This window comes from Pecten maximus, chromosome 7 (assembly GCF_902652985.1).
Source record: "Pecten maximus chromosome 7, xPecMax1.1, whole genome shotgun sequence".
Lineage (NCBI taxonomy): Eukaryota > Metazoa > Mollusca > Bivalvia > Pectinida > Pectinidae > Pecten > Pecten maximus.
In genome coordinates this window covers 33,963,435-33,975,537 of record NC_047021.1, presented here as the reverse complement: position 1 = coordinate 33,975,537, position 12,103 = coordinate 33,963,435, and the positions used below count along the sequence as shown (strand labels likewise).

Here is a 12,103-nt window from a genome sequence, read left to right as displayed (position 1 = left end):
ACGGATTTGTTTATCCGTTTCAGTTGAATATAATCGGTTGAAGTTAGGCTACTGTCTTAACATTTCAGTGTGATGACTCTATAAAATTGTCATTAAGTAGCCCCGTCACCCATGGATATCGTATGCATATGGTCAAAGCTATTGTGATGTTGTGAAGAAACACAACTAATTTCGGTGATTACTTACGATGTTTCTGATTTAAGTCTGGCGATTTACATATAAATCCCACTGGCCTCTTTCAATGAGTATTTTAACCTTTTTGGTGCTGGTGCAGATAAACGTGAAATATTAATTACTCTCGTCTCCCCCGTTTCCCTGCTCCCCTTCGGAATAACAGCACGGTGTTATATTTTTACCTACATGATCCTCGTTTATGTTGTAACGTACGCATTGCATAATTTGTTTAATCTTAATTGAAGAGGACAGTGTCTCGCCACACCCAATTTTGTTAAAATTACTCCGGTTTCTAAATGAACACCTATAACCAATTACCAAGGGTAAAAAGCACAAGACAACGAAAGCTGATAAGTGGTTTAAACTTTTTCAAGAAAATGGAGAATCCAACGAGAACGTTTCTTCCAAAGAAGTAAATTGTCTCTTGAAAACAGGCAACACGCCATACACTTAAGTTTAAATGGTGGATCTTTTGGATACCTTAACAAAAATTGTCCCCGCAAACGCTTTGAAGATAGACCACACATTCTCAAGTAGCCAAGCTCTTGTTCGACTTACAAACACATGAATACTATACGTTATGTACACAAATTTTCACCATCACCAGTCGCTTGCGGCTAATGTTAGCTGTTTTTTTTCCAGTGGGACTTCTAAGGCTATTTGTAATCTAACAAGAGTTCTAAATCCGGAAACATCTTTTAACAATTTATACCTTAATTGCCAGCAGTTTTCATTCGATCATAGCTGTCCTTAATCATAGACTTAGAGCTTGAAGCGTTCGAGGCCTACTCGCATGCTGCCTCACCCTATTCCTGCTGCACTCACCTGTAACCTCACCTGTAAACTTACCTGTGAAGGCCCGGTAATTTACAGCGATTGTTCATGTATGGCGACCAAATTGCTTTAATCAATATGATTTGTCAATTATGTTATTATGCCAATTATAGCCGCAAAAGTGCTATTGAAGAGAAACGAAAGCGGGTTTTGCCTGGCGAATCGATGGCCGACCAGAGTCCGTACCTAACATTATATATTGATTTTGGCGGTCGAGTGTTGACATGGCGCACGTTACCTCACCGCGGCGGGGTGCTTGATAGAGCCATTTTATCTCTTTCACAAAGATACACAAGAACAAATATTGGCTCCATCGATAAAAACTTGACACAAGAATTGGAAATCAGACATATAGCAGTGTATTGGATTGAGTCACTTTAGGAATCAACTGTACTAGACTTGAAACTAGGATCGCTACTATAGGCTGGTACAGTACTTCTCAAGTGCCGTGAGTCTGAAGCTTTACCAAGAAGGGCATCGATTAGAGAAAGGCGGCGAGATCAAAGAACATGCTTTATAGATGTAAGGAGTAGATCGTACGTCCAGTTGGTCTTTAAATTATTTCTTACATAGAACTGTGTGGATCAATTTGGCCTACGCTACGACCTGCGAGTCGGTCAGTATTGTTTGGGAATTATTCAGACCGTTCTGTCGGAGGTAAGTTTAACTTAGGAACGTGGACTTTATCCATTTTATAATTAAGATACAATATAATCACATAGCATATATAATAATGATTGTAATATTTCATTTTTCTTAGGCTAGTCTAAACTAAAAATCTTCAAAAAATATTACCTTCAAACTTTTGTTTGTTTATGGTACAATAGTAATTCGATAATTTTGGGGAAATATGAATATCAAGATTTGAAATTTATTGTAAAATATACATTTCTACGGTCATATTAAAAGGGTTTTACTTCTAAAGTCACATGTATAGTATAACTGTTGTATGATGTCTTTCTACAGTTCGGAATACACGGGTATTGGCTACATTTGCTAATTGCCAGAATATCTGTCATTCTAAATTTTCTGTGATTTTCAGATATAATCCTCGAACATTTCTATGGTCAAAATAGTATAGTATAACTGTTGCTTGGTGTCTAACTATACTCCAGTTATTGGTTTTGGTAATTGGAAGATAATCTGGCATTCCAACCTTTGCATGATTATAAAATAAAAATCTATTGGTGGATTCTTAATGTCGGTAGGTGTCCTTGGCTTGATAGGGACAGTTTTTATCCTTGAAATCTTTCATAATTATTTTACTTAAAATCTAACTTCACAGTATCGGTAATTATTATATGTAAATTTACTCCGAAATCGTAATGTAGTTATTGTACAGTGCACACAAGTCTAACGTTTCTTAGAATATTGTTAAAAGTCAGAATTGCTGTAAAATCATATAGATATTTTCGTGAGGCTCCATTTTCGTGGTTTACCATACTATGAGGATTATTAGTACCAACAAAATCTTCTAAGATTAATGTCCAATTTCATGGACATTCGTTGATTAAGAGTACCTCGAAAGCATTACAAAATGAAATCAAATGAAAAATGATGATTTTACGGTTGAAGGTTGCTATGTCGGATAATGTTTACAGTTAATGCGTGTCTATAGATAGTTAATAAATAGTGGATTAATCATATTGACAAAGGAAGAATTAAAACCAAAGTCATCGAGTACACTATTTCCATATTGGAAGGCACCATATACGATAAACATTATAAACTAATGATAAACCTTTATTTATGTAATATATATCTATTTTTGTAGTATCGGATTCCGCGGAAATGAAATTAAGAATACATAAGATATTGCGTAGCTATGACTACGTCAATATTTGGATTTTCATCTCTATGTCCCACAAACCTTCAGGTTGGGGAACGAGAAACGAAAAATGATCTGCTGTTACCCATGGACGTGTCAATAGTCAGTTGATTTAGAAATCTGCGAAATTGGGAATTTGCTTTTTTGCTATCTGATCACGAACGCGAGCAAAATAAGTCTGTTGTACTCAAGGTTATAATTTGGACTTTCTCTCTATTCCTTAACGTCCTTCTTCTTGTGGACATCACCTTTTATGACCATCGCTGTTTTGATGAGTTTGAACCCTTAGTAAACCAACGACGAGTCTGTGATGAGAACAATCGACTGTTTGTTTGTTATAAGGATTCATGGATAAAAGGCTTTTCACTGAGAATGATTTCAGACTTCCTGAGGTCGAGACGTTTACGAATTATAAACACTATAGAAGCAGGAAATTAAAGCCAGTGTATGAGGTTTTGTCTTTGTAACACGAGATGCGCTTATAGCTGTAGATAATATTGGGTCCAGCAGCAGACACAGAAACCGTAGCACAGGTAACCTACTCAGGTAAAATACACAAACTCAAGCATCCTCTGGTGCTGGCGTTGCTATGGAAGCCTAGCTAATTGAATGACTAACAGCGGGTGTTTCCGGGTCATTAAGGTACGGCTCTGCAAAGTTCTATAATGCAGGATTCCGAAAATGGTCGATTGCTTTTGATTTTTTGTGTGGCTTTATTTTATATCTTCGATTCGGTTCCGAAGAAACGGAAGTGCCGAGTGAAAAGGCCAATCCCTTGGGTATTATGGGATATCGGATATTTTACAGGGTTAGGTGTTATTGTGTGAAAGATGAATTGACTTGCGCCTTCTTTAATGTTGTTATGGGGGAGAGAACTAGACACCAATATAATGTTTTAAGTTAATGGTGAGAAAACACGGAACGGAATTAAAGGGGCATTTATTTCGTTCCGTTCTTTATTCCACTTAGCGTAATCTCTAAATGACCATTGATCCACGTACACCATGCCATAACCTGACAATTACATTAAGTTCCATCTCAAATAAAATTAATGAATAAATGAAAACTTGCATTTAAAAATGAATGCTGTTTATATGTATTTGTTTCACAGCACGTTAAAAGAAGAAGCCAATAACATATATGTTAAAAGAAAAAATCGTGATCTAGTGATAAAGTGATAACACACTTGCCTATGACCTAGGCGACCGGGGTTCGATTCCCCGATCGGACGTGGAAAGGTTAAGGGTCACCTGCCCGACGACGTCAGGAACTCCAGTTTGCTCTCGCACTAAGATACCTCGCGCACTTCCATCCGGACAAATACATGTCATTTATATAAGTTGACATATCTTCTTTTACAATTGTTGTAATATAAGTAAAGTTTACAAGTTTAGAAAAATGTGTAATTACAAAATGTGTGTATGTTCTAGACAAAGTGCTACTTTGCTTTTATCCATTGGATCATCATACTCGCAACTGTAAGAAAGCAGATTTGGCAATAGACAGTACTTCTTTTACTAGTTTTGTAGAAAAAGATGTCCTTAACGTCTTAAGAATTATTTACTGGACACATTAATATTTGACACAGACTTGCGAAGATGTCAACAATATAACGCCTACTACACACTTGTAAAAGTGTGTTTCTTGTAGCGATGTGAGTGTTTTTTGTCCTTCGCTTGTTTGTGGGTTTTTTTTCTGATTGTCTTTTGTATTTTTCTGTTTCTATTTTGTTCCTTATCAGACTTAAGATATCGATGGGTCGTATTACGTCTAAAAAATATTTGTCCTCTTTGTTTGTACTCGCCTTGTTCTATAATTCTATCTCGATAGCTGTCTGTATTTGTCTGTCCCCTCCTCTCTCTCTCTGTCTGTATTGGTCATTGTCTGTCTATCCTCTCGTGAAAATTACACTAGCTATTGTTATGATAACGCATGTATTTACAGTATCTATAGCCTTTTGTGAAAAAAAGACAAAAGAAGACGTCATTAGTGTGTTTGACAGTGGGTTGAAAATCACTGAGACGGCTTCAAACCCTCAAACCCATTTTCTCGATGGCATTGCTGGTTTTGAAAGAAATAAACATATTGAGATAAAAAAAAAACGAAAAAAAAACCTTACGTGTTCAGGATATGATGAGGGGTTTATGAGATTGTTTGTTAATGTCCTGTTCCGGTCTGACGTAATAATTATAACGTAGTTGTCATCGTTTATGTGTATGGTTCTTGTTCGTATTGAACGTCAAATTAACATATATTCAATTAATTGAACCTATCTTAAATTATTTGAAGATATGTTCAATTCAATTGAAGATAGGTGCAATTAATTGAATATATGTTAATTTGGCGTTCCATATATTCGATTTCTTTATTGTTAACCATTTCACATACTCCCCAGCTCGTGTTCTATAGCTGTCTGATCTAATATAAGATGCTTGAAATACGTACGTCATGTTTACCCTTGATTCATTAATAAATGAAGGCTCTAGACAACATTGTATGACCTCTATAACAAAGACTCCATCCCACAATGCACCACCGGATATGAGTCATATTAACGTCTTATTTATCCGATACCACAATGTTAGCATTGTTTAACGATGCTGTTTCAGTCAGAGCCAAATTGTTTTTATCTTTCTTCATAAAATGCATTGGCTACAGAACAACTGCCAAGTGTGCATTAATATACAATGAGTTCGTGACCTTTTCAAGAGCTCCAAATGAAAAGAAAATGTTCATGCTGATTTCTGAATTTTGTTTGGAACTCTTACAAATAATAATTATTAAAAATATTAAATCATAAAATAACAAAAAACTAAACTCATTTTCATGCGTTGGAATGTTGAAATGTACAGGTATTTTTATCAGTCGTTTTAGTGCAGTTCCCCACTGTTTATTCTATCATGCATTCATATCCTAAACTGGCTCTGTAATTAACTTCTAAAACAGCTTGCATGATGGTGCTAAACTTGAAAGTAAAACATCAGCAAACTATCTGTTAAATTTGACCAGGTAAGACGCTTTGAGAGGTTTTCTCGTGTTACTCCATTTTGTTTTCAAGAAGCTACTTGTATGTATACATGAGAACATGTAAAAATTCTAGTCAAAATATGTTACTTCCTGTTTAGTGAAAACTGATAAAAAATATATCTTTTTTCTCTCTCTGATCATTCAATGAAATCGATTGGCTTATTGCTATAACGATTCCGGGGGCTATTCGGGCTCTGAACCATATGTACACCACTCATTCTTCTTAGGTGTCGTATCTGTACTTCAGATATGATCAAGTCCGACAAATGATAAAGAGTAAACGGGAAATCTAGAGAAGTTCGACAAATGATAAAGAGTAAATGGAGAATCTAGAGAAGTTCGAAAGTCATGAATGAAAGGATTGAAAGAGGAAGTTGTGTGATTCCATGGCATACCTCACCGTGCTGTGATTGGGTGCAAGGATGGAGAGGGGTCATTTTTGAAGGGAGTATCATGATTTGAACCTTCTACGCTGATTTCCGTCAGTGTTAACGAGATAACCGTAGATGCTGGAGTTATGTAAGACCTTCCACATGTTGCTGAACGTTTAAATAGGTTATCTCATTGATTGTTTAAACAGAAGTTCCGGGCAGGAGAAAACAGCATGTGGACTGATTTCTCTGTTGATCAAGATACTGGTATGCGGGTGTGAGTTTAAACGACGATAACATACTAGTGATCATATACGTTCGATTAATCATAGCTGTAATTTGTTATTACTGTTAGGAGTTTGTATGACATTGTTGTTAGGAAAAAAACACAAAACACAAAACAAAAAGTCAAATTAAAAGCAGTTCGAATCATACAAATAGATAAGACAAAATTGAAGAAAGTATAATAACAATAATAAAAAAACTTAGATTATATATACAAACATTTAATACTAATAAATAAATCCCATTTTGCCACTTATTTGGTTTATATGTGGTCGGGTGGCACAGTGGTAACACACTTGCCTTCCTCCGATCAGACGTGAAAAGGTATGGGGTCACCTGCCCGACCACGTAGGTTTTCCCCGGGTACTCCGTTTTCCTCCGACAATAATACCTCTCGCGCGCTTCCATCCGGTTACACAAGCGTGATTAAGATAATATAAACTTGTTTTGCAATTGTTGTAAAATAAATAATGTTTACATTTACAATTGCCATACACACCTTCATTTTGAATTAGTTGTTTATTTGACGAACGACAAAATGGACTTCTATACAGCTCTATTAGATATAGGTATCCTAAGAATTGTACAGAAGACACCAATACAGTAGTAATAAACATGCTAAACTACCCATCTGTACACACAAGTCTCGGTTGTTTGCTGAATAGTATCATTGTCATTCAAAATCACCACCTCACGATATCCGCTGTCAAGCTTATGAGATCATAATGGAAATTGATTACCGCTACAGTTTTATGAACATTGAAACAGAGAATCGTTAGGAACTCATTAACCAATCAGAGAAATACGTCATTAGGTACAATCAGATCCACAAGGCTCCGAAAATCAATATGTCTAGTCCGTTTTGTTTTTTTCACATCATGCACATGTACGTTTATTGGTAAAAATCTTCCCTGAATCAGTCACTAAGGTATATGCAACAGCGCTGACGAGTGTAAAATGGCACAGAAAGCGATTTACTTGTCTAAAATACTCGTATTTGTTTTTGCATTGTTTAAAGACCAATCGGCAAATGGTCATGTGGTGCTAACATTATGATTATCACAATTTGCATTAATGTAAAATACTCTTTGTTTTGTTCTCAAGAGGTTATTTTTGTGGGACATCTATATCGAAATTAAAGTTATCATATAGTAGATATATTTAGCAACTATTGATATTCAGAGAGCTATATCGATCTATCAGCCACCTATTGATATCATTTCGCGAGGCAAAACATGTTCCTGTCAATTTACGGAGCAAGCAGTTCCCGAATAATATTCATTACAATTGATTTCGGTTTAACTGGAAATTTAATTTATGTCATTCAGTATTATTTAATGTAAAATGTTGAACCGCGAAAATAAATATTTTGATTTCTGATTCGCGAAAAACTATTGACCTGCAGTAAGTAACAGCTGACAGGGCCATTACTCCGGAGCGTGTATACGGCTGCCCACAGTACACACAGCTCTAACGATAGCAATAACATTCCAGTTTGCGAGAATGTTGTCTCGTGCAACATTGCTCATTTGTATGTTCATATATCATTCACTCTTCACGATCATATGCACGTGTAAATCTATATAGATATTCTTATTAATTCATTATATGTGTTAGTGCGATGGTCGTCCACTCAATGGAATTGGCTTTACCAGTGTCTTGCAAAACTGACCTCTCTCCATACTATAGGCCAATTGTGTATGAAGTAACGGTGTTTTATTTTGTTTCTTGACAGGACTAGATGGATGCGATACTGGAAGGAGGCCGTCCTAGACATTTTCCCCAATAGTGATACCATGTCCGAGAACCACGTAGACAACCTGCCATGGTCTATCTACCAAATCTAAGTGAGTACAAAGACTCTAAGCGCTTTTGATAGAATTATATATCTTTATATATTCAAGTCTATCTGTATTTTTATCACCATTTCCCTAGCTAATTACCTAATTGCATTTTCCAACATCCCGTCTTGGAGTTTTGCTCGTTTCCTGGGGGGTAGAGCTCGTGCCAGAGTTAGGATGCCAAAAGGAGCCATTCTTTGGGTATAATTTAATTTACTAATGTGATGTAGCGTTGGACCAGTCATCACCTTATCATAGCGGCAGTGGCTGCTCCAGCTCACTGTATTGCCGTTACATACAGCACTATTTTGATTTGGCCAGGGAATTCGGCGGACGCTTCATCTATATCATAACTTTTGTTGAAATTGATCTTGCTACAGTGATTCTGTTTAGACCGGCAGCGCCTAGAAAAGGTAACGACGCGGTGTATTCTATGGTGGGATAAAATTATATCACTCTGATTAATATCAGCGTGAAAGATGATTTTATTTTCGGGAATAAGGATAAATTGCCAATATCAGGTAACGCCAGATTAATTTGTTGGAAGGCTTATATTAGGATAATGATTACCATACTGGTGATATAATTTTTGTAGGAATAATATGATGTCATTGATTGTTGAATCAGTTTCAGCAGAGTGATACAGTATATGGAGATTGTAGCACTAACATACATAGTGAGTAATATGGATTTTTGTTGATATTAATGATATACTACAAATTACGTACTTTTATAATGGTGCCGGGGTAAAAGACTTGATTTAGGACATATATTCTTAAAGGTATGACTATTATAGAATTATAGAAACTGTAATGAAATTATATAGATATCCTAACGATATGATTTTATAGACAGTATACTGAAATTAGCCAGATATTTATGACGATATAATGTTATATACATTATACTGAAATTATACAGATATTCCTAACGATATACTTTTATACACAGTACACTGGAATTATACAGATATTCATAACGATATGATTTTAAAGACATTGTACTGAAATTATACAGATATTTCTGACGATATCATTTTATAGAAACTGTACTGAAATTATCCAGATATTCCTAACGATATCATTTTAAAGACATTATACTGAAATTATCCAGATATTCATAACGATATAATCTTATAGACACTATAGTGAGATTATACAGATATTTCTGACGATTTAATTGTATACACAGTATACTGAAATTATACAAATATTTAAGAAGATATGATTTTGTAGACAGTATAGTGAAATTGTAGTTATTTATAGACAGTATAGTGAAATTTTGCTTAGAGTTTTAATGATTCATGTATCATTGTAATGAAATTAAAATATAGACATTGAACTGTATCTCACTGATCTGAAGTTATACATATATCATTAAATCTTATGAATATGGCATCTTAGTGTCATTCTGACATTAATTTTGTATACTGGCAGTGAAAGCATTCAGTAAAATTTAAGATGCTACAATAAACATGTTACATTAATTGTACCTACTCTAGATCTACAGATACACTTGATATATATAATTATATAGAGACACGTGTAATAACAGCTAATCTTTACTGTCTATACTTAATGGGAATGGTTCTCGCAGTGAGATACCACGCTAATATCTCCTCAGTTATAGCTGTACTCGCATTTAACACTGGAAATGCTGTATTTTGCACTATTTTTGTGTAATTAAGTAATTTATCTTGGTGAAGGAATGGGAGAATACCGAAAGAAAATTTAGATGAAAACCCTTCAATGTATAATGTATGTTCTACAGGGAGGGAGAACATATTCCATAGGGAAGAGTTTGTGTAATATAACGAAAGATATCACCCGATGGAAAACGAAAATAGTTTTCCCAAATCTTGAGTTTGTGATTGAGAAACTTCTAACTCGAGGGGTGAAATTCTTTGCCGTCTAACCCGATACTCTGCCAAGTGTTAAACAATAAAAAATATCATCCCAAGAGTTGGTAATTCATCCGTCACGTTGTCAAGGTTGCGATGATTATTTTTCTCCATCAAACTATTTTGATTAAGTCAAATTGTTCCAAATATTGCAATGTAAAGCAATAGTGATATGATGTGATTAAATCATCGCTTTGACGTCATTGAGCTGTTGCCATGACGTCGTTGTAATGTCGCCGTGACATCATTGTATTGCTGCAAGAACGTGCGAGGTTTCCCACTCTGGGTGTGACGTAGAAATCTTAAACAATTAAAATAGTACATGTAGACATTTGCAAATGATGGAGAAAAGATATTCTCCATTATAGATTTTATATATAACATTTTATGTTACATAGTTGTATTATCTTTTAATCTTTTTTTTTTTTAAAGTTTTGCTGAACTAAAAGTGAAAATCGATATTAACTGTACTTTAATAAAGATTGAACAAGATGTAACCCTATGAATGATATTACAATGTAGTATAATGTAATTTATGTCTTTGTTTAGGGGTGAAAGCGTTACCTTACTTGATTGATTTTCCTCTAGTCTTTGGCTATATTTTACTCTTGAAGTTTAAATGGCAGCTTTGACAAAATGCGATCGTTCAAAATCTCACACAAGAGTGCTTATGCATGTAGATCTTCCAGCTGGAAATTGAATTCAGATTGGAGATAGGAAAAGTACATTTACATGAAATCTTCACAATTCAGAGAAATGGGAAATGATCGAAAAACGTAAAAGATAGTTTAATTTGCCACACACTGTGTAAATACAATTGTACCGAGAGATAAGAGATCAATAGAATGATAGTTGTTTTATAAAACATTTAAAATGGTAAAAACAAAAATCGAACGCGTGATAAGAATTGTGACGAATGCAGACAATGGCTATTTCAATGAAAAACAAAGAAATAGAAATTAGAGTGCAATTCCTATAGATATCATGTTTGGACGTTTCTTGATCAGAATGGCTCTCCAGAACCGTGTTTATAAAGAACTTATGTGTTTATGTCGACATCAATAATTTAGGTACTAACTAGTGTACATTATAAATAGTCGATATCCGTCCTGGCTTAGTACATATGCACATGTATGTAACAACTGAATGCATCGATCTCATAGGCGCTTGACAAGGATCGCAATACACGACGGTAACTGGTAGTCTTTGGGTAGTTTCGTACACAGTTTCATAATTAGAGAGTCTTTGGGTAGTTTCGTAAACAGTTTCATAAATAGAAGTTTGATTTATTGTTTATTACTGGCATGAGTGAATAAGATTAATTTGAAGTGCGCTTCGCATCTAAGAAATTCCATGTTTGTTTTGACTCGTCTTGGGTTTTTCGTTTCGGTGTTCGTTTCTTTGGTAAGCCGTTTATCCGTTGTCAGAAACCAATAACCGGAAGAGGTACATACGCATGCGGCCATACTGCCAAGTTTCGACAAACTAGTAGTTGTGGTTATATGAAGGGTATCTTTGATGACCCATCACAAGCTACTGGATACTGTATTTTGACGTGTAGTAAAAAGTTCATTTAAATACATAGCTCTGACTTATCGGGTATACAAATTGCCTATACCAAAAATGTATATGATAACATATGTGGTATGTTTAGTATTGCACAATGTTTTGATTGTCATATATATTGTTAAGTTGGTTAATTAGCTGGTTGTTAGAGGCACAGTGGTCTATTGGTAGGGACGCAGGGCTACGTGAGCAAAGACATGGACACCATGTTGTATCCTTGAGCAAGTTACTTTACTCCGCAGTTTTCCTGTCAACTAAGCTGTAAATGACTAGGGTG

The 12,103-nt window shown here is 35.1% G+C and overlaps 1 protein-coding gene across 3 annotated transcripts in view; it reads left to right on the top strand.

Annotated features, from left to right (window-relative positions):
• The window catches only part of LOC117330661, a 59,832-nt gene that overhangs the window by 26,280 nt on the left and 21,449 nt on the right, over positions 1 to 12,103 (top strand). For 2 of the 3 annotated variants that reach the window (XM_033889095.1, XM_033889094.1), the window contains exon 2: positions 8,255 to 8,366. In XM_033889095.1, coding sequence (XP_033744986.1) covers positions 8,345 to 8,366 — 22 coding nt within the window. In that variant the 5' untranslated portion in view covers positions 8,255 to 8,344. Of the gene's footprint in view, positions 1 to 1,276; positions 1,666 to 8,254; positions 8,367 to 12,103 lie in introns of those variants that run through there. The other variant, XM_033889097.1, reaches the window with a different exon arrangement.